General features: G+C 45.3%; 1 protein-coding gene across 7 annotated transcripts in view; it reads right to left on the reverse strand.

Moving 5' to 3' along the window:
- LOC132659217 (uncharacterized) overlaps nt 1-23,189 on the reverse strand; it is a 113,364-nt gene that overhangs the window by 70,732 nt on the left and 19,443 nt on the right. For 3 of the 7 annotated variants that reach the window (XM_060409985.1, XM_060409982.1, XM_060409984.1), the window contains exons 2-3: nt 21,300-21,562; nt 15,533-16,181 (exon numbers count right to left, since the gene is read on the reverse strand). In XM_060409985.1, the coding sequence (XP_060265968.1) occupies nt 16,035-16,181; nt 21,300-21,562 (410 nt within the window). In that variant the 3' untranslated portion in view covers nt 15,533-16,034. Of the gene's footprint in view, nt 1-15,532; nt 16,182-19,718; nt 19,762-21,299; nt 21,563-22,780; nt 23,119-23,189 lie in introns of those variants that run through there. The other 4 variants (XR_009599345.1, XR_009599346.1, XM_060409986.1 and 1 more) reach the window with 3 other exon arrangements.

The raw sequence follows: 23,189 nt of genomic DNA on the forward strand, positions 1-23,189 counted from the left end.
TGAAGTCAGAAAGAGCAAAACAAACACATATTAACACACATATATGGAATCTAGAAAAACGGTACTGATGAACTTACTTACAGGGCAGGAATAGAGACACAGATGAAGAGAACAGACTTGGGGGCACAGCTGGGAAAGGAGAAGGTGGGACAAATTGGGACAGTGGAACCGACATATGTACACTAATGTGTAAAATAGCTAGTGGGAAGCTGCTATATAGCACAGGGGGCTCAGCTCAGGGCTCTGTTGTTACCTAGAGGAGTGGGATGGGTGTGGGAGGGAGACTCAAGACAGAGGGGATATATGTATACCTATAGCTGATTCAAGTTGTACAGCACAAATACAACATTACAAAGCAATTATCAGTTCAGTTCAGTTCAGTCACTCAGTATTGTCTGACTCTTTGCGACCCCATGAATCGCAGAACGCCAGGCCTCCCTGTCCATCACCAACTCCCAGAATTTACTCAAACTCATGTCCATTGAGTCAGTGATGCCATCCAGCCATCTCATCCTCTGTCATCCCCCTTTCCTCCCACCTTCAATCTTTCCCAGCATATGGGTCTCTTCAAATAAGTCAGCTCTGTGCATAAGGTGGCCAAAGTATTGGAGTTTCAGCTTCAGCATCAGTCCTTCCAGTGAATATTCAGGACTGATCTCCTTTAGGATGGACTGGTTGGATCTCCTTGCAGTCCAAGGGACTCTCAAGGGTCTTCTCCAACACCACAGTTCTAAAGCATCAATTCTTCAGTGCTCAAAAAATATTAAAAAAAAAAAACAAAACAGGCATGCCAAAGGCAGAACCAACAACTGACATTTACTAGGTGTTTATTTTGTGACTTCTTCAGTACTTTACCTATATTACCTCATTTGATCCCCAAAAGGGGATCTTATGAAATGAATATCATCATTCCTAGTTTACAGATGAACACAGTAAGATACAAAGAGATTAAGAAATGTTGTAAAAGCCTCACAGTTAATAAATGGTAGAGATGAAACTACTCCATAAGAATAAAGAAAATCTCAGGGAAGAAGTAAGAATTTTTCATTGCTCATATTTGGTGGGGAATGGGATAGGCTGATGAAATGTTAGAGTAAATAAATACACTTAGAGTCTTACATTTATTTTATAATATGTTCATGCTTTCCTTATCTCAGATTTCTCACTAAATATCTACATGAGGATACCAGGTCCTATACATACAGCTCTATCAATAAACAAACATTTGTCAATCATCCCCAGGAAGCAAGTCAGTCACTGCTCACAGTGTTTGCTGAAGTTTCCCTCCTGGTCCTGCTGGCAAGTTTACAGCTGCTACAGAGTTGCCACAGGGGGCCTCCTAACAACATAAGGCAGGTGGGCAAAGTGCCAAATGGAGGTGGATCTCAAAGGTTGGAATGATTTTGCCCTATGGCACTGTCAGGAGATGTTTCTCTGCGTCTCACAACTTTGGGTGAGGCGGGGTGGGGGGGGGGGGGGGGGGGTGGCAGTAATGGTGCAGCACCTGGGGAGGTGGTGCTGACATCTAGTGGGTAGAAGACAGATGCATAGATAGAAAGAGTTAATCCCTCAGTCGTGTTTGACCCTTTGTGACCCCATGGATTGTAGCCCACCAGGTTCCTCTGTCCATGTGATTCTCCAGGCAAGAATTCCCCTGGAGAACATTCCCTTCTCCAGGAGATCTTCCCTACTCAGGGACTGAACCCGGGTCTCCTGCATTGTAGGCAGACTGCTTACCATCTGAGCCACCAAGGCAGAGGGTAGGGAGGCTGACAATCAGCCTACATGGCACAGAACAGCGTCCCTCCCCCGTCCCCCCAACAACAAAGGCTCATCCACCCCACGACAGCAATAGGGCCAAGGCTGAGAAACCTGCTCCAGGCTTCTCCAATTTCCTTGATTTGAATTTCAGTTTTAAAATTACACTTTAAAATAGTAATAAAACAACAGATTTGCTGAAAATTATTACAGACTAAATTTTCACACATTGTACTCAGCAAAAGATTAACTTGTGCTGCCAAATTAAATGTTTTTGTGGAGAACTTGGATGAAATCTTCCTAGTGTAGTAATTGTAAAGGAGAACAATTTCTTAACAAGATTACACACTATGAAGAATATCCTAAAATTTCTAGATAAGTCATTATTTAAAAAATTTTTTAAATCATTTCTAACTATTTGCATGTATCAAGGTTTTCTCGACAAAATACAGAAACAAATTTGGAGGCGAAAAGTGACAGAGACTACACACAGTCATCCACATCACTTAGTTTCATATTTTTGTATTTATCAAACAGCCTAAATGATTGACTTTAAGAGTAAAGTTTGTTAAGTTTGAACTAATATGTTTGACTTAAAGAAATAGTGGTCTCGTTTGGGGAAAAAAATAAAGGCCTATGCAACTAAAAAGACACTGAAAACCACTGGTAGAGGGTGTAAGATCCATGATTTGGCCCTTAGAGTGTGTCATTCAGACCAGGAGCAGCGTTGTCCTACTGCTTCTACAAGTGCAGACTCTCAGGCCTCACCCCAGACCTTCTGGATCAGGATCTGCATTTCAACAAGAGCTCATGTACCTCAGAGCTTGAGAAGCATTTGATCTACAGGACTTCACAGAAATGGAATCAAGTAGGGCTCGTGGTAGAAAGAGTAAGGCCTAAAAGCAAGGTGGAGTTTCAGCAAGGGATGATTCGAAGTAACTAGACTAGGAATTAGTGGCAGGGCACTCCAGGTTGGGGAAAGGAACAGACCATCCTGGCCCCACAGAGGGTTCTGGTAGCAGAACACTTAGGAACAGTCTGACGAATCTGGGGCTGAGAAAGGCCAGGCCCCAGCTGGCTCCCCCAATCCCAAGCTGCTTCGGGTGCCCTTACCTTGTTGACAGAAGCTTCTGCTGGATTCCAGGCCAGGATTCACAAGCATGTCGCTACCATGAATCAATTAAACCTTCAATAGCCCCAAGATGTTGGGCCTCATTATCTCCATTTTCTAGATGGGGAGCCAACCACTTCCGGAAGCTGTAATTACGGAAGATCAGAGGGCACCCAAGGCAGGAAGTCTGGTCTGTAACTGCACATTCTTGGCCCTTCCAGCTTTTCTAACCTAAGGGGCTCAGAGGCCGCTGCTGCAGCCCTTCCAGAGCTCAGGGCTGCTCAGAGCTGGCAAGGAGGAAGCAGACAGTTGGTGTCTCCTCTCAGGCTGGGCTCTGTGGAGAGAACATTACTCAAAGCATGGCTGGGAGGGACAGGGTTTGCTGGAAAGATCCTGGGACAGGACAGCATTGGGGAGTAGAGGAGAGGGGCCAGAGAGGAAATCAGAGGGCAGGCCGGCCTGCTTGAGAAGGAAGGCCTCTGTGGCTGTTCCCAAGAGGAAATGGAACTATAATGGCCCTCAATCCAGCATTGGGGTAACTTCATTGGAGGCAAGAATCACCTAGTCTTCTTAAGAATACAGACAGGTTGAACTGAATGTGTTGAACTTAGGTGTCAGCTGAATTCTTCATTTTTTGTTGTTTGTTCAATAGCTAAGCCTTGACCAACTCTTTGTGACCCCATGGACTGCAGCACGCCAGGCTTCCGTGTCCTTCATCATTTCCCAGAGTTTCCTAAACTCACGTCCATTGAGTTGGTGATTGCCATCCAACCATCTCATCCTCTGTCACCCCCTTCTCCTCCTGCCCTCAATTTTTCCCAGTGTCAGGGTTTTTTTCTAATGAGTCAGCTCTTTGCATCAGGTGGCCAAAGTATTGGAGCTTCAGCATCAGTTCTTCCAATGAATATTCAGGGTTGATTTCCTTTAGGACTGACTGCTTTAATCTCCTTGCAGTCCAGGGGATTCTCAAGAATTTTCTCCAGCATCACTATTCAAAAGCATCAGTTCTTCAGTGCTCAGCCTTCCTTCTAGTCCAACTTTCATATCCATACATGACTACTGGAAAAAAATGTAGCTTTGACTATATGGACCTTTGTCAGCAAAATGATGTCTCTGCTTTTTAATATGCTATCTAGGTTTGCTATGGCGTTTCTTCCAAGAAGCAAGTGTCTTTTAATCATGTGTCAGCTGAATTCTTTACAGGCTCCCCTATAAGACCTGGGAAACAGAAGGTGCAACTTGGCTGGTGGCCTGAAGTGTTGATTCTTCCCGAGACCCCCTGACCAGCCCTGATTTTGCCAGGAGTCTATCTCAGCCTTCTCTTGACCTCTTGAGCAACCCAGTGAGGTTTCTAAGCCCAGGCAACAGCCTGGACTCTAGCAGAAGGACCAGGGACCAATGGATAAGGGAAAACCACTCCATCTCTGTAAAGCCCCCTCAGCTATTCATCCTGAAGATGAAGCAGCTGGGATGCCCCTTGGCCATCCTCCATGGCTCAGGATATATGTTGACATCCAGCTGGGGCCCCTTAGTTCTGCCTTGAGGCTGATTCATCAACTCCCAAAGACTGGGTTTGAGGCCCCCAATTCCCCTTGATGCTGCCCTTTGATTCCAGGTTAATGACTCCCAGCTGTACAGGGTCCTGAGTTTGTTCAAACCTTCTGGTAAGAAAAGGCTGTGAAACCTGAGCTCTTTACTGGATGGCTGTGGACAGCTCTGGGGACAGCACACAGGTGGCTGGTCCTGGTGGAGGCTGCACCTTGGCTGGAGGATGTCTGTGAAGGGAGGGAGACAGATGCCAAGGCTGCTTGTGGGGGCAACTGAGAAGTCTCATTTACCTCCTGGCCTCTCAGGCCTCAGGCATGAGATCTCTCCCTAAATTCAAGGAATGGTCTTTGGGACAGGCCTCAGCCTAAAAAGTCTAGGATTTCACAGAGAGCAGAGGGACATGGATTTCTTGCCTTGCCCCCAAATTCCTGAAACTGACTCTTTTGGGACGTTGAGAAACTATCACCTGCAAAAACCTACAAAGTGGGTAATGTTAAGCTGAGAATATTTTGCTAAGGAAGCCTTCTGCAAGGTACAGCTAACAGAAGTTGGCAAGGGTGGGGAGAGCTATGAATGTGATACGGGAGGCCCTAAGTTTATTGTTACACACCTGGTTAAGGGGTTCCGCCGGAGGGGTGCTCCTCAGACAGGAGGTCGTGTGGGTACATGAGAAGCTCTGGAGAAACAGTTCTGGGGACGGTGGCAGCAGGAGAGAGAACGGAAGACAATGAGGCTCAAAGCTGAGTGGTCAGCCCAGCGCCAGCTCAGGTGACAAGAAGAGCAAGGCCATATCGTGGAATACTACATAGCCACTGAACATGCTACAAAGCTACATATACCACTGGACCACACTGCTTCTTTAAGACTATTTAAGTAGATGGGAAATTTTCATGATGTATCTGTAAGCGGAAAAAAGCTTGTACCACAAACAGCACATACAGATTCCCCTTATTTTGTTGAAAGCACACAGAAATATGCATGTACACTCTGAAAGTGTGGTAACTGGAAGTCGCCAATGCGTCCACAATGGTTAGCTCTGTGTAGAGGCATAGTCATTAAGTTGTGTCTGACTCTTGTGACCCCATGGACTGTAGCCCGCCAGACTCTTCTATCCATGGGATTCTCCAGGCAAGAATACTGGAGTGGGTTGCCATTTCCTTCTCCAGGGGATCTTTCCGACCCAGGGATCAAACCCGCTTCTCCTGCGTCGCAGGCAGATTCTTTACCAACTGAGCTACGAGGGAAGCCCCACAAAGAAGCATTGTGGATAACGTCTACTGTCTTCATGTCTTCCTTAAGTTACAAATTTTCTGTAGCCAACGTGTCTTGCTTTTGTACACAGGACAGTAACTGCTTACTTAAATGTAGCACGTGTTTCCTTTAAACTGTGGGGAGTGTCAGAGAGTCAGCAGGCTGTTGTCCGGGGAGTTGGGAACTTGGTGGGCGTGGCTAGTTGCCTCAGAGCAACTATTCCCCCTTCATCTTCCCTAGAGAAGCCTCAGCGCTGCCTGCATCGTGCCTCACCCGTATCTTCCCTTCCCAGACCCGCTTTTCTCTCCCTCACTCTGGGCCCTGAGAGGCTGACCTTTGTGGAAAACATCAAAAGTTCTGGTTGGGTTTGGCCAGTGTGAGACTGCAGTGGGAGATCAAAGGCAGACAGGCGTGTGAGGCTGTGGCGCTGATTCCTCTGGCTTCTTCCCGCTGGGCTGGCCTGTCTCTCTCCAGGAGCCTGTGGCTCCCTCAGAAGGCCCACTCCACACAGCTCTCTCTGTCTCTGTGTTCCCTGCCCTCCTGCTGCAGGCCTTGGGGTGACACAGTGGGCAGAACGGCAGCCACCAAAGGACATCCACATCCTCTTCCCCAGATGGAAAATGTTAACTTATTTGGGAAAAGGGGCTGCAGATGTAGTCAAGTTAAGGATCTTGAGAAGCGGAGATAACTCTGGACAATCCAAGTGGACCCTACATCCAGTGACGTCCTCACAAGAGAGAGGCAGAGGGGCTCTGACAGAAGACAGGAGTCAGTGCAACCAGAGGCAGGAGTGGAGCAGTGCGGCCTCCTGTCGAGCACTGCCCCAGCCAGCAGAGTCTGGAGGAGGCCAAGCCCGAGCTGCCCGAGAACATCCGGAGGGAGTCCCCACCTTTAGCCCCCAGAACCATGAGGGAAAACATTCCTGCCATTTTAAGCCACCTGTTTGTAGGCATTTGTTACAGTAACTTCCAGAAATTAAGAACAGGCGGTAATTGTCCCCACTGTTACAAGCCCTGGGGGCCATGGTGTTTTTCTGGTCTCTCCATGCCTTCCCCACACCTTTGTAAAGAGTCCCACTCTTTAACTCAATTCACCTTACCTGGCTTTCATGAGCCACCCGTTTCCTGCCTGAAGCCAGTCTCACGGTGTCCGCCTGCGCCCTTCCAGAGGTGGCGCCTGACTTGTCTGCGCTGTCTTCTAACTCTGGCCAAGTCAGAGGGAAATCAGCAGACTTCTGAGACTGTTCATTGCTCCAGTGTGGGAGCCACAAGGAGAGATGGTCCCTTCCAGCCGTCCCTCCCCTTCCTCTAGACTTGGGCATGTCTGGGCAGGATGCCTGCAACTGCAGCGTTGGTCTCGACACCAGTTTGAATCAGCTAGTGAGCCAACGAATCAATCTATCAGCCCTGAAGGTGGGCCTGCCCCTCTTGTCACATAATACATTTCTATATGGCTTATTTCAAGTTGTAGTTATGTTGTTAGTGGCTGGAAGCATACTGATTGATAGAGAATTAGATTGGTTAAATCAGCTTTAAATATCCCAGCACCTTAAAAAAAAAAACCTTGAAAAATCTTCATAAAAAATGTTCATGACACATTCAATGTACTCACACTTGGTTGGCAAATGCTAGAAAAGCAAAATTTGTAAAGATTTATAGTCAACCACTATATTAATAGAGGAATATTGCTGAAATAACAGTAATAAAGTCTGCTAAAAACAATTCTGTGAACATAACTGGACACTCAGTTTAGCAAATAACTATTAAACCTACTACATGCTAGGCACTTATAAGAAGCCCTAGTGGCTCAGATTGCAAAGAATCCACCTGCCAATGCCAGAGACATAGGTTTGATCCCAGGGTTGGTAAGATCCCCTGGAGAAGGAAACAGCAACCCACTTCAGTATTCTTGCCTGGAGAATCCCTCAGACAGAGGAGCCTGGCAAGCTATAGTCCATGGGGTCACAAAGCGTCAGACACAGCTGAGCATGCATGCATGCTTGTAAAATATTACTTGGAACTGTAGCAAGTGTTCTCTAGGGTCCCACTTTGAAGAGAATTGGCTGAAGGACTGCAGTGGTGTGGTGGTGCTGGGCCCACCACCCAGATTCACAGAACAAGACAGATGGAGATGGAGCTGTTTCTTCATCAGCCAACCACCCTGCCTCTCAGTGCCAGGACCTGGAAGTAGACATCCTTCAGTAAGGATAGATGGGTTCCTCAAGTCGAAAACCACCCCCACCAGCCTGAAATTCAACAGACAACCATCCCTTTGGGTCAAGTAGGACCGTTGCATAAATCCTCTTTAAAATACTCCTACCCTTGGGAGAGATACTCAAATTAACTCCCACCAGTGGATGATTCTTTCAGCGTTTCCACAGAGCTCTGAGGGGATGGGGCACAGAAGATGAAGAAAGGGAGATGAAAGGACTGTTTTGGGGAATGTTGGAACAGGTGGGTCATTCAGATTGCAAGTCCCTGGGAGGCAGAAAGCTGAGGGAGGGGCCTGGTGACAAATCACTTTCTTGTGCCTCTCTCCTTGGTCCTATTTCTCATCTCTGCTCAGCCTTCCTCTTTTAAGAAAAACTTAAATGAAAGCCAGCCTCCTCCAGTGAACCTTCCCAAGGGTCTCTCCAGGGGATACAGGTCCTATGAGACACTCTTAGAAGAAGCTCTGTACTGAAAGCCCTTGGTGAGTCACAAGTAGGTTAGCACACTGATGCCTCTGAGAAGTCCTGGAGCTGGAAAATTCTAATTTGTTTGCATAACCCAGCATTTTCCAAACTTTTTTTTAATGAAAAAAACTCTTTGTTGCATGATCATATCTTAGCAATCAGTTCTGAGAAACACTTATCTGATGCTTGTGGTCTTCAATTGCAGTGTTTGCTCTCTGAGTTTTCGGATAACACAGCCCTAGACTTCCTTCTTTTCCCTTTTCCCTGGCTAATGGCACCCCAGAGCACATGAACAGGAAAGAGAAGAGGCCAAATGCATATTGAACCCTCTCCTGGTTCTTGTTGGCTTTCCTAGCAAATGATTTATTTGGGAACAGATTTAAATGATTCCTCACTTTATAGTCAACAGATTAGCCACAGATTGCAATTATCTAGACTCTCATTTCTTTATTACTTTGAAAAAATTGGACTTGTTCTTAGCCAAACTTGGCTCCTTTAAAAGCAGTAGCCTCCATAGTAAGCGTCTTCTAATTATTCTGGAATCTTTGGAAAGAGCCCAAACATCTCTCCTCCCCAAGGAGAGCTGGTTCAGGAAAACTACCATTGTTTCTGGCCAGAGAATAGTTCAAATACAATCAGCACAGATGTGACTGGATGTCCAGGATGTTGCATGGAAGCTGCAAGTGTTAGTTGCTCAGTTGTGTCCGACTCTTTGTGACCCCGTGGACTGTAGCCTCCCAGGCTCCTCTGTCCATGGACTTCTCCAGGCAAGAATATTGGAGTGGGTTGCCATTCCCTTCTCCAGAGGATCTTCTCAACCCAGGGATTGAACCTGGTCCTCCTGCATTGCAGGTGGATTCTTTACTCTCTGAGCCACCAGGGCAGCCCAGAAGCTGCCAAACTACCAAGTATTTGAGACCAAGTGAGCCCTCTGAACCAGACACCTTGTTAGAAATGCAGAAACTGGGGCCCCACCCAGATGAATCTCTGAACAGATCCCCAGAGGACGTGTACCTCTTGTCCCTCAAAATGAAAGAAATACCAGGATTCATCCCATCTTTTTTTCATCTATTCAACAAGCAATTATTGAACACCTCACTATTCAACAGCTCTGTATTGAGGACACTGGTTAAAGAAAAAAAAGCTGAGAAGTTCCCAGTTCTTATGCACTTTATATCCTACTGTGGGAGACAGACATAAACAGTTTAAAAAACAAAAGATTTCAGGAAGTGTTAAGTGCTGGAAGAAGTAAGATCACTGTGGACTAGAAGACGACTGAGGGTGAGATACAGTGGTCAGGAAGGGTCTCTGAATAGGGGAGAGTGAGGGAAGGGGAGAAAGAGAGAGAGAATGCAAGACAGGTTGGAGCAGGCACATTCCAGGCAGATGGCACAGGTGGAGCAAAAGCCCTGAGGAGAGTATGAGCCTGGGAACAGAAAGAAAAAAAGCCAGTGTGGCTATAAGAGTTTCAGTCAGCCACTCTGGAGCAGCGCCCAAAAACTGCATTTCTAACGAGGTCCAGGTGATGCTGATGCCTCTGGTCCAGAGACCATACTTAGACCACCACTGATGTCGAGCCTTGTAAGGCCTTGTCAGTTCAGTTATACTCTGTTTGGTGAAATGCCATTGGAGGATTCCAAGCAAGCGAGAGACAAGATTGGACTTTATTTTCCTGTATCACCACCAGAAGAGCAGACCTTTCCAGTATCCACTGCCACCTGGAGTTGCATCTCTTTCCTGGTTTGTTCATCAAATGATTTGTCCCAATTTTCCACCCTTCCTTTCCATTTCCTCACAAACATTTCCACTGTGTCTTCAGACACCCCTGACCCCCACCTCCCTGAGTTCAGCCTGTAACGACCTTCCCCGCTCCTCCTTGCCTTAGTGAGAGCCTGGCTGGTCCTGAGCACACTATTTCGACAGCTCTCTTAAGGCCAGGAAGGAATGTTGGTGTCTGCTTGTTCTCCATTGTTGCTCCCAGAGTGTAACTCCTATCCCCCTCACAAAGCTCCTGCCCATTAGAGGATCCTGCTGCCTGATTCTAAGACGAGACCACATGTTCTCGTTCTCTGGGGGCTCCACCTCCTGTTCTCCATCTCTGCACAGCTCCTGTCAACAGAGATGTTAACCATACAGATGTCCCATCCAGCATCCTAGCTTTGCATTCTCCTTGACCTTCTCATCTCTAATGACCTTTTATTCCTTCATCTCACCTCAGGGCCATAGTCTGAACCTTGTCGCCACCAGACATTGTCCAGCTTCTGCAAGCTCAAATGCTCACCATTTGTTCAGCCTCCTCTCCTTCAATGCACTCATTCAAGTATCCATTGCAGCAACTCAACTCTGTCAAGATCACCCTTCTACTGACTCCACCACTTTTTACTATCCATCAACTGCCACCTGTGTTCACTATTCCTGTCCAGCTTAGGGTTCATGCCCCATCACTGTGTACACTCCCTTCAAAAAACTCTCATCCTCACATTCCCCTCATCTTTTATTATAGCATGCTATAAAACACCATCCTGTTCTCCATACCTACACTCAAGTAATTTACTGTTACTATGGAAAAGCCATGTCAGAAGACTGTTTTCTCTTTAAGTGCATGATCACATACCTCAAAGGGGTACTCAAAACAGCTCAAAAATACTACTGTGTGTTTCTGGTAAACCAGCATTCATAATTCTGAAGCAACTTTTCTATAACCTTTTTTATCTTTAAAACTCCTATAGCCCTTCCTGCTTCTTGCTCTCAGCTGATAAACTCTGTTCATATTTCACTGAGAAAAGAGAAACTCTCAGATGTGAATTACCTCCCTTTTCCACCTTCAATTTACACTTCTACAGTCGTTGGGCTTGTTTCCTTCCCTCCGGTCAATGTGTCCATTCCCTATCAAAGGGCAGTCAGTCCCCGAGTGACCTCTCCTCATTCATTCAATCTCCCTCTCTGTTGGATCAGGCCTACTGGCATCCACCCACGCGTAAGTATCTCCCATCTGTTTCTTCTGTAGTTTATATCTGTACTTCTAAATAATATGTCTATTTTTAGCTTCTTTAATTTTAGACATTTTCAGTTGCTTTCCTGCATCGTTCTCACATGCATTTCCCCCCTTCCATCCTCCCAGTGTAGTAATATTACCATTTGGGGCTAAGTCAGTGTTCATTGCTTGTATTACTGTGACTTAAGTACTCAATGGATAAACCATGTAGGATGCTATTCTTTGATGGAGCAAATTTGTTTCCTTGGGGTTACTAATTAACTCATTTTTTCATTGATTAGTTTTAAAAGTAACTTCTACTAAGTTTTACCAAACCTTTCAAATTGTAAAATACCTCTCATGAATTATGGGGAACGAATTAGGATGGCTTCATCACTCTTGAGTCTGGTGTTTTGGCTTCTGTGGCTGAAGTATGACTTATCTGGGAGTGTTGACGTGCATCCTTGAATGTGCTGTTTCCAGTATGGTGGCCATAAACTAGCTGGACTTCACAGCTCAGAGCTCCAAGAGTAAGTGTCCCAGCAAACAACGGGGAAGTGGTAGAAACTTTTAGGACCTTTTAGATGGAAAGTAACACAATGTCACCATATTTTAATGGCTGAAGTAGTCATATGCTATGCAGACCAGAGATGTGACTGCTGATAGAAGCAAGGTCCGATGCTGTAAAGAGCAATATTGCATAGGAACCTGGAACGTTAGGTCCATGAATCAAGGCAAATTGGAAGTAGTCAAACAGGAGATGACAAGAGTGAATGTTGACATTCTAGGAATCAGGGAACTAAAATGGACTGGAATGGGTGAATTTAACTCAGATGACCATTACATCTACTACTGCGGGCAGGAATCCCTTAGAAGACATGGAGTAGCCATCACGGTCAACAAGAGAGTCCGAAATGCAGTACTTGGATGCAGTCTCAAAAATGACAGAATGATCTCTGTTCGCTTCCAAGGCAAACCATTCAATATCACAGTAATCCAAGTCTATGCCCTGACTAATAACACTGAAGAAGCTGAAGTTGAAAGTTTCTATGAAGACCTACAAGACCTTCTAGAACTAAGACCCAAAAAAGATGTCCTTTTCATTATAGGGGACTGGAATGCAAAAGTAGGAAGTCAAGAAACACCTGGAGTAACAGGCAAATTTGGCCTTGGAATGCAGAATGAAGCAGGGCAAAGACTAATAGACTTTTGCCAAGAGAATGCACTGGTCATAGCAAATCCCCCTTCCAACAACACAAGAGAAGACTCTACACATGGACATCACTGAAATCAGATTGATTATATTCTTTGCAGCCAAGGATGGAGAAGCTCTAAACAGTCAGCAAAAACAAGACAGGGAGCTGACTATGGCTCAGATCATGACTCCTTATTGCCAAATTCAGACTTACATTGAAGAAAGTGTGGAAAACCACCAGACAATTCAGGTATGACCTAAATCAAATCCCTTATGATTATATAGTAGAAGTGAGAAATAGATTTAAGGGACTAGATGTGATAGACAGAGTGCCTGATGAATGATGGACGGAGGGTCATTACATTGCACAGGAGGCAATGATCAAGACCATCTCCAAGAAAAAGAAAGTGAAAAAGCAAAATGGCTGTCTGAGGAGGCCTTACAAATAGCTGTGAAAAGAAGAGAAGTGAAAAACAAAGGAGAAAAGGAAAGATATACTCATTTGAATGCAGAGTTCCAAAGAATAGCAAGAAGAGATAAGAAAGTCTTCCTCAGTCACCAGTGCAAAGAAATAGAGGAAAACAATAGAAAGGAAAAGACTAGAGAGAGTTCTTCAAGAAAATTAGAGATACCAAGGGAACATTTCATGCAAATTGGGCTCAATAAAGGACAGAAATGGTATGGACCTAACAAAAGCAGAAGATATTAAGAAGAGGTGGCAAGAATACATGGAAGAGCTGTACGAAAAAGATCTTCATAACCCAGATAATCATGATGGTGTGATCATTCACCTAGAGCCAGACATCCTGGAATGCAAAGTTAAGTGGGCCTTAGGAAGCATCATTATGAACAAAGCCAGTGGAGGTGATGGAATTCCAGTTGAGCTATTTCAAATCTGAAAAGATGATGCTGTGAAAGTGCTGCACTCAATATGCCAGCAAATTTGGAAAACTGAGCAGTGGCCACAGGACTGGAAAAGGTCAGTTTTCATGCCAATCCCAAAGAAAGGCAATGCCAAAGAACACTCAAACTACTGCCCAATTGCACTCATTTCACACGCTAGCAAAGTAATGCTCAAAATTCTCCAAGCCAGGCTTCAACAGTATGTGAACCATGAACTTCCAGATGTCCAAGCTGGTTTTAGAAAAGGCAGAGGAACCAGAGATCAAATTGCCAACATCCGCTGGATCATGGAAAAAGCAAGGGAGTTCCAGAAATAATTTACTTCTGCTTTATTGACTATGCCAAAGCTTTTGAGTGTGTGGATCACAACAAACTCTGGAAAATTATTCAAGAGATGGGAATACAGACCACCTGACCTGCCTCTTGAGAAATCTGTATGCAGGTCAGGAAGAAGAGTTAGAACTGGACATGGAACAACAGACTGGCTCCAAATAGGAAAAGGAGGATGTCAGGCTGTATATTGTCACCCTGTTTATTTAACTTCTATGCAGAGTACATCATGGGAAACGCTGGGCTGGAGGAAGCACCAGCTAGAATCAAGATTGCTGGGAGAAATATCAATAACCTCAGATATGCAGATGATACCACCCTCATGGCAGAAAGCGAAGAAGAACTAGAGAGCCTCTTGATGAAAGTGAAAGAGGAGAGTGAAAAAGTTGGCTTAAAGCTCAACATTCAGAAAACCAAGATCATGGCACCCAGTCCCATCACTTCATGGGAAATAGATGGGGAAACAGTGGAAACAGTGGCTGACTTTATTTTTGGGTCTCCAAAATCACTGCAGATGGTGACTGTAGCCATGAAATTAAAAGATGCTTCTTGGAAGGAAAGTTATGACCAACCTATATACCATATTCAAAAGCAGAGACATTACTTTGCCAACAAAGGTCCATCTAGTCAAGGCTATGGTTTTTCCAGTAGTCATGTATGGATGTGAGAGCAGTACTGTAAAGAAAGCTGAGCACCGAAGAATTGATGCTTTTGAACTGTGGTATTGGAGAAGACTCTTGAGAGCCCCTTGGACTGCAAGGAGATCCAATCAGTCCATCCTAAAGGAGATCAGTTCTGGATGTTTATTGGAAGGACTGATGCTGAAGCTGAAACTCCAATACTTTGGCCACCTGGTGCGAAGAGCTGACTCATTTGAAAAGGCCCTGATGCTGGGAAAGATTGAGGGCAGGCAGAGAAGGGGACAACAGAGGATGAGATGGTTGGATGGCATCACTGACTCAATGGACATGAGTTTGGTTAGACTCTGGAAGTTGGTGATGGACAGGGAGGCCTGGTGTCCTGCAGTCCATTGGTTGCAAAGAGTCAGACACGACTGAGTGACTAAACTGAACTGAATGGATGCAGACTCAAGAGGAGGGAGCATACACCTCATTTCTCAATGGGAGGAATGTCAAAGAATGTTTGTGGCTATGTTTTTCAGCTGCCACAGAGACACATGTACTTATGCATGCATTTGAGTAGAATATCTTTGGAGGGAATCACAAGAAACTGGTAAGGGGAGAAACTGGATGACCGAGGATGGAAGTCGGAAAAAGACTCATTTTGCCCTCTAAGCCATGTTCTGTCTTTTATAATTTTGCATCACGTGCTTGAATTACCTTTTTAATTATAAAAATTAAATATTTTTATACATCACAGCTTTTTCTGAAGGTACATCCTCCCCTTACGGTCACGTCAGTTTCTAGGACACTCTAGACCACTGCTGTCCAACAGAATTTTCTGTGATGATCGAAATATCTCTGCACTGTCTAACATAGTAGCCATTAATCACATGCAGCTATTACAACTAAAATTAAGCTAAATTTTAGTTTCTTAATCGCAGCAGCCACATTTCAAGTCCTAAATAACAACATGTGACTGGTGGCTACATCTTGGTCAGCACAGCTCTAGAATGTGGGAGGTGCTCACACGAATGGAACGAGGGTGGGGAGCATGACATTGTTGGGCGAATGGTCTCCAAACATTTTTAGACATTTATTTCTGAAAAAAACTCTAAAGAAATATATACCCACTTGCAGAAATTAAAGTTAACATCTAAATGCTTCATCCTTAGTTTGAAAGTTTATTTTTGTTAGGAGTTATAAAAGATTAAACATTTCATAAGATGAGAACAAACTATAATTAGAATAAATATTTCATGAGATGGTTTGATAAGATAGGTTTAATTACTGAATAATGCAGACTGAATCTGAAAGAAATCATGTAAAAAATTTAGCACCTCTAACCTATCCTGCTTTAGTTGTTCTAAATTTAGAGCATCTCAATGTGGGCCATGCTTAACAGAAATACGTACAAGACAGGGAAGGACAGAAAGCCCTAAGGGGCAAAGATGCCTTGATGAATCATTAAAGAAGCTCCCCAGAAACTAATACGTCAATCTCCCCTTTTTTGTCTGGCTTGAGGAGGTTTTTTAGATCCCAGTGCAAAGCTCCACATGAAATTGCAATGGGTGAGGGGAACACGGGAAATTTCATGAAATGGTTTTAGAAATCTGTACTTGGAAGTTAACACTCTGGAAGTGGATTCTCTTTAGATCATTCATCAACATTTACCCCCTTGAAAGTCTGTAGACCCTCAGGTGTACTTGAACCTGGATTTGAAGACAGTGGCCACAGGAAGATGGAGGCTGGGTTTGACACACCAGGGTGACTGCTGCTGCTGCTGCTGCTGCTGCTATGGAAGTCTCCACTGAAACCTGCCAAGGAGTAAAGATGAGGACACTTCCTTGGTGCCCCTCAAACCGAGTCCCAGTGGCCTTGTCTGTGTCCCTACCACAGACCTCTATCCTGCTCTCCAAGGCTTGCTTGTCACTAAGGCAGAACTATGCCCAGGGTTTCTTCCACAGAAGCTTGCTTCTCTTGTCTGGAATTGTTAAGCCTGTCCCATGTGGGAAGGACCAAATGTAGGGCAGCCTTCTTTCAGGACTTGGGAAGAACCCAAGGACAAAGCTTAGTTCCTTCCTACTAGTAGTTTCAGCTCCAACATGTTCCTCCTCACCGGTACCTCCTTCTCCCCTCCCCATCGAATTAATTCAGGTGGAATGGAGATGGACTTGGAGAAGCACAGTTCACTAGAAGAGGGGGAACGCGGCTGGGAGGAGCTGACTCACTGCAGCACAGTTGACAGTAGGCTGAGTCGGGGCTGGTTACAGGGTCCTCCTCATGGCGCGGTCAGAGCTGACCTGGGGAGCACTCGTGCAATGAAAATTAAATGTGCTCAAAACTTCTAAGTCTCTGAAATTGGCCTCTGAATACAGCTCACAGGGTGGTATTTTTGTGCTACACTGGAGACCATCTCTCAAAACACCCACTGGGGGGACTTTTCCCTGGCAGTCCAGTGGTTAAGACTCTGCACTTCCAATGCAAGGGGTATGGATTCGATCCCTGGGCTGGGAACTAAGATCCCACATGCTGAGTAGCAGGGGGAAAAAAATCCAGTGGGAAAACCACATTTTTTTCTTCTGGCCAAGTAAGGACAAATTGGTATCTCTTTGGTCAAACACTAGAGGAGTGGTTGGCTTACATGTAAGCATTATATTCTATATAAAGTATATTTCTTTAAACCTGAGAATCATACTTAGTATGTGGGTGCCCTCCTGGGGCAAGAGGGAGCTGGGACCTCCGAGGGCCGAGCAGAGCCCCATTTCTCATGCCTTCCTCGTGTCAGTGCAGGACTCGCGGGCAAAAGCACTGAGAGTACTTACATGGCCATTGAAAACTCCCCCCTCTCCCTTTCCTGGCCCTGCAACTTAGAGCTGAATTGTATAAGTCTGCATCTGTGTATCAGACGTCTCTACCATATCCCCTCACCCCTCCACTGTTTCCACTGACTGTAGGAAGGGAGCAGATATTTGTGGGTGGTTCCAGGCCAGGCCCTGCACTGGGCAATCTGTGCAGCTCTGTCAGACAGGAGTTAGAACAGGAGCCCCGCAACCTCACCCCACAATCCATTTAAAAATGCCACCACTGTCTACTTGCAGAGTCATAAGAGATATGGGTGACAAGAAAGGTATACACATTTGGCCAATTTTCTCACACACAAGGTCCCTGAGACTGCCAGGAAGTGGCAAAAGTGGCAGTAATTAAACACCTCATGATCCAATGGGGGTCTAGATGGAGCCTGTGCCGGGGAAAGGCAAAAGGAACTCAGAGACACACAGCAGCTGAACAAATCAAGTTGAAAGTGAAGATGGATGAGCTAAGTCTGGAAAATGAAGGCTCTTCATTTGCCAAGAGGAATGCCAGCTTGATGATCTTCAGTGGAAGAAGCTTAAGCCAGTAAGGTATTTCCTCCTCCTTTTCTTGCCTTGGGAAGGCATCTAAAACATCAATTAATAACTTCTCCAGTACATTATCAATTTTCCTATAGTTTTCACTTTAGAGAAAAGCAAGTGCCTACTATGAAGATGGTTGGTTTAACGACTTTAAAGACTTGTATCCATTTATTCTATCCTGTCCACTTTGGTGACATGTGCTCATCTCTTCTTGGAAATTGAGTCCGTATGAACACTGTCCCAGGATCATTTCCACACTGCTGATGTTATTCTCCCATCACATCCCCTTCATTAAACTTACACCGTCCTGGGGCTTCCCTCGTGGCTCAATGGTAAATAACTCATTTGCCAAAGCAGGGTTTGATCCCTGGTCCAGAAAGATCCCACATGCCACAAAGCAACTAAGCCTGTGAGCCACAACTACGGAGCCTGTGCTCTAGAGCCTGGAAACACAACTACTGAGCCCTCATGCCACAGCTGCTGAAATCTGTGTGCCCTAGAGCCTGGGCTCAGCAACGAGAGAAGCCACAAGAGGAGTTACCACAATGAGAAGCCAGTGCAACGCAACCACAGAGTAGCCCCTGACCATCGCAACTCTTGAGAGTCTCTCGGACTGCAAGCTGATCAAGCCAGTCCATCCTAAAGGAAATCAACCCTGAATATTCACTGGAAGGACTGAAGCTGCAGCTGAAGCTTCAATACTCTGGTTACCTGATGTGAAGAGCTAACTCACTGGAAAAGACCCTAATGCTGGGAAGGATTGATGGCAGGAGGAGAAGAGGGTGGCAGAGGATGAGATAGTTAGATATCATCACCGACTCAATGGACATGAACTGGAGCAAACTCTGGGAGACAGTGAAGGACAGGGAAGCCTGGCATGCTGCAGTCTGTGGGGGTCGCAAAGAGTCAGATACAACTTAGCGACTGAAAAACAACAATCACTGTGAGAAAAGCACTCGCAGCAATGAAGACCTAGCACAGCCAATAAATAAACAGATATACAAAATGATATATAAAAGAAACAACTTACCGTGTCCTTTTCTCAAGAGGCCAAAGGGGTAGGTATGCTGAGGTGAGCTCTCAGAGGGATCTCCCTTGGACTACTACCTAAATAGCTCATCTCACCCTACACAGGTCAGAGAAAGAACAAGGACAAACCAGCCTGAGAACAAGAGGTCAACAGTGGGTGACGTCAGCTGCTCAAGGACTCCTGGGTGGCCTCTGTCACTCTGGGTGGGATTACACTGATAATCAAATGGTGTCGACACCCTCAAGCAGCGGGATCTATTAAGATCACAAGATGGAAAGATCCAAGGTAAGCCATGCCTTTGCTGTATCACTTGCTTGAATTCCTCAGACAAGCGAAAAACAACCTTTCCATTTCCACGCACCTGAACACTGTATTCACTGTTTCTAGCCCTGCTGCCTCCCCTGACTCCACCCCACCTCGCCTCTTGCAGAGGAATTGTAGCTCTTCCATGAGGTCAGGTTGGAAATGTCCTGGCTCAGTTTTTATTTATTCAACAGAGGTTTATCGAATGTCTACTTTGTGCCAGTGAACAAATCAGATCCCTGCCCTCAGGGAGCTTACCATCCAGCAGGGGGAAGGCAGGCAACAAACCATGGACATAACCCATAATAGACTCATGCAGGATGCTGGGCGGTTATTCACTGTGCAGGAAAAAAGCAGCTGGAGTAGGCAGGGAAACATAATAAGGCAGTGAGGGTCAACCAACCACCTCAAATATTATGGGTTACAGAATTTAAATTTCTAGAGAGCCCTGCCACTTATGGAAACATCAGCTTTATTTTCCCCAAGGAAGTTTTCAGGTAAGTACTGGAAGCCTGGTGAAGTTCAGGGTTGGTGGCAGAAGAGGCTCTAGAAGCAAGTCCCTGGGATCTTCCCGATGGCATTTGTATTCATTTCCTACGGCGACCGCAACAATGCCACAAACTGGATGCTTTAGAACAACAAATATTTATTGTCCAACAGATCTGGAGTCTGAAAGTTCAAAATCAAGGAGTCAGCAGGACATGCTGTAGGAGAACTGCCCGCACTTGCCTCTTCCTAACTTCAGGTGATTGCTGGCAATCTGGGTATTATTTGGCTTACACCTGTATGACTCCAGCATCTGCCTTTGTTGTCAAATGGCATTCTCCCTATGTTTTCACATGGTGGTCATCTTATAAGAACACTAGTCAAATTGGATTGGGTCCTTATAAGTAGGGGCTCGTCCTACTTCATTACAGCCTCATCTTAACTAATTAGTTCTGCAATGACCCTATTTCCAAATATCTTTCATTTTGAGGTACTGTGGTTTAGGACTTCAACATATTCCTCAGGGAGATACAATTTGACCCTAACAGTATCAGATTGGGAAGAAGTGGGGTGAGGGCCAAAGATACATATATGCTCCGTCTAGTTCAGTAGGAGAGAGAGCCAAGGATGCCACAAAACTCTCTTGAAGTGGAACTATTTCCAGAAAGCAAACATTAATGGGCACAAGGGTATGGGTATGGGAGAAAATAAGTTTTGCAGAGGAAAGTAAAAGGAAAATAAAGTAGGGCAAAAATAAGGATTGAGTTGGTGGAGAGGGAAAGCAGGTATCTGAGCCCAGGATGATACACAGGCAGTGAGAGGCACTGGAAGGGAGGGCAGGAAACCTGTTCTGAAGGGCAGGAAACCCGTTCCGAAGGGCAGGAAACCACAGACTCAGTGTGGGAAATCTCCTCTCTGTGATTAATTATTTTTGAGTTCATTAAGCAACTTCCTGCATGAGGCTAGAAGGGCAGTGGGTGTTCTGACCAGCAAGCAAAGACTCTTGCTTCATCTTGGTTTAAAAGGTGAAAGAGCCCATGGGAGAAGCCCAGGGCTGTGGCATTTTGAGACTGGTCTCGCTGAGCTGTGGACCTAAGACCAGGCTGACAGACACCTCAGCTCTGGTGCTGGCAGAACTGCCTGGAGGAGCAGAGCTCTTCCACATGGGGGAGCACACACAGCCCAGTCTGCCCAGTTCCTACAGATAGGAACTCACAGCAGCTTGACTCCCCAATAGCACCCTGTTAATCTCTGCTCTGAGAGCTTCAACCAGAATTCCAGCCCAGAATGAAACAGCAGGGGCTGGTGGAGCCCATTTCTCCATCTGGGGTTCTAGGGAAAAATGTATCACCTCCTTCCAGACACAGTGCTGTAATCAGCACAGATCACTGTGAAACACTGACCTATTTTTCAGGGTCATCCCTCAGCAGATTTGGAAAAGAGGTGACAGTTTCTCTACAACCTCTAGCCACCCAGCATCTTACACTAAAACTCTTGACTTCTAGATGGAAGTGAGTTCTGAACCTCTCACATCCACTGCAGAGTCCATCAGAGTGTCCCTGTCCTGGAGTTCCTTTTGCTTCATATAATAGCTGGCAAGACAGAACATCATAAAAGAGCTAAGGTGTTAATAGATGATTATTCTCAGCTGAGTGAGTCAGAGATTTCAGTTGTCCAGATCTGGAAGTGACTCTAGGCACTTAAGCAGAAAAGTCACTTACTGAAAGGCAAGGCAGCATCCAGTGTGAGCAGAAGGCACAAACCAGAGTGCCGTGGGAAATGAGGCCAGGCAAAGGTGAACCTCGGGAACTATCTTCTTGGCTGCTGCCCCTGTGACTCTGGATGCTCGCCACTGTTTCCTTGGACTCAGCGTGGCCGTGGCACCTCTGGACACTTTCCAGTTGGCCTGGACCGCTTCTCCAAGATGGATGGTCCCAGCTACAGCATTTGGTTGGAGCACCAGGTTCCGGGTCTCTCTCTCCAGCTATCAGGAGTTGGGAAAAAAGATTATCCATAAATTTTGTTTCTATAGTAGAACATGGAGCCTGTTTCACTATTTTAGGATTCCTCTCATTTTAGAATTCCTCCTAAATAAGAAGTGTTCAATGTGGGCAGCCCAAAAGAACAACTGTCTTCTAGAATAATATGCATGTATATTCATAAGAGGGGCTTCCCAGTGGCTCTGTGGTAAAGAATCCACCTGCCAATGCAGGAGACATGGGTTTGATCCCTGGGTCAGGAAGGTCCCCTAGGAAAGGAAATGGCAACCCACTCCAGTATTCTTGCCTGGGAAATCCCATGAACAGAGAAACCTAGAGGGCTGCAGTCCATGGGATTGCAAATGAGTTAGACATGACTTAGAACTAAACAACCCATGTTCATAAGGGTCCTCAAGACAACTCTAATCCAAAAGCTTCCTCTCCTGGGGTCTTTAGGCACCATGGCAGGTGGAGGGGGAGACCTGTCTGATGTCATAGGCAAAAGCCCTAGAATCAATGCTCAATTTCTCTGATTATAGACTCAAGTGTTATTGACTGCAGTGGCCTCATTAAGTACCTTGCACATAGCTGATGTCAACAATTATTTGCTAAGTGGATGAATGAATTGTGGGTCTTCTACTCTGTAATCACATGCTTCAAACACATGAAAAGAGGTAGGATAGAATTATCAATCAATAAATAAAGTCTTAGGGCTCTGGGATAAGTTGAATTTCTTCAGATCTCAGTGTCTTGATCTTAGATAAAAGGTGGGATGACACTGATATCTAAGAACTTACCTTTGAACAAATGGAAAAAAAGTGTTGGTCATATATGAGACAATTGGAAATCTGAACACTTGATAATTTGATGATTTTAAGGAATTACTATTATTTAAGTGAGATCATGATGACGTGGTTTGGTTTTAAAAAGTACCTTTGTCTTTTAAAGATGCAAACTAAAACAATTTTTGATGTTCAGGACTTGCTTCATAATGAATTGGAACAGGAAAACAGGAAGGAAAATAGATGAAAGGACCTTGAGTTGATCATTGTTAAGGCTTGGCAATGCACACATGGAAATTTGCTACACTGTTCTGTCTACTTTTTATATGTTTGAAAATTTCCAGAAAGAATGATTTTTTAAAACTCACAACTCTCTTTTCCTGCAGCCTCTGTACTGCTCATCCCAGTCAGAGCTTGTGGTGGACCCTGGTAGTTGCTTACCCAACATCTCTTGCTCTCCGGCTCTTTCCTAAACCACCAATTCAGGACTTTTCTGGATGAGAATTCCAGGACTTCCCAGTGGTTAAGAATCTGTCCTTCAATGCAGGTGACACAGGTTCAATCCCTGGTTCAGGAAGATCCCACATGCCATGGAACAACTAAGCCCGTGTGCCACAATTACTGAAGCCTGCACACTTTAGAGCCCATGCTCCACAAGAGAAGCCATCGCAAGAAGAAGCCCACGCATTGCAACGAAGAGTAGCCCTTGCTCGCGGCAACTAGAGAAAGCCCATGTGCAGCATTGAAGACCCAGTGCGGCCTACATAAATAAAAGTATATAATTAGAAAAGAACAATCAATTCTATCCAGGTGTTCCCTTTCACACACAAAGCACCTGTGAACAAGGCAA

This window comes from Ovis aries, chromosome 2 (assembly GCF_016772045.2).
Source record: "Ovis aries strain OAR_USU_Benz2616 breed Rambouillet chromosome 2, ARS-UI_Ramb_v3.0, whole genome shotgun sequence".
Lineage (NCBI taxonomy): Eukaryota > Metazoa > Chordata > Mammalia > Artiodactyla > Bovidae > Ovis > Ovis aries.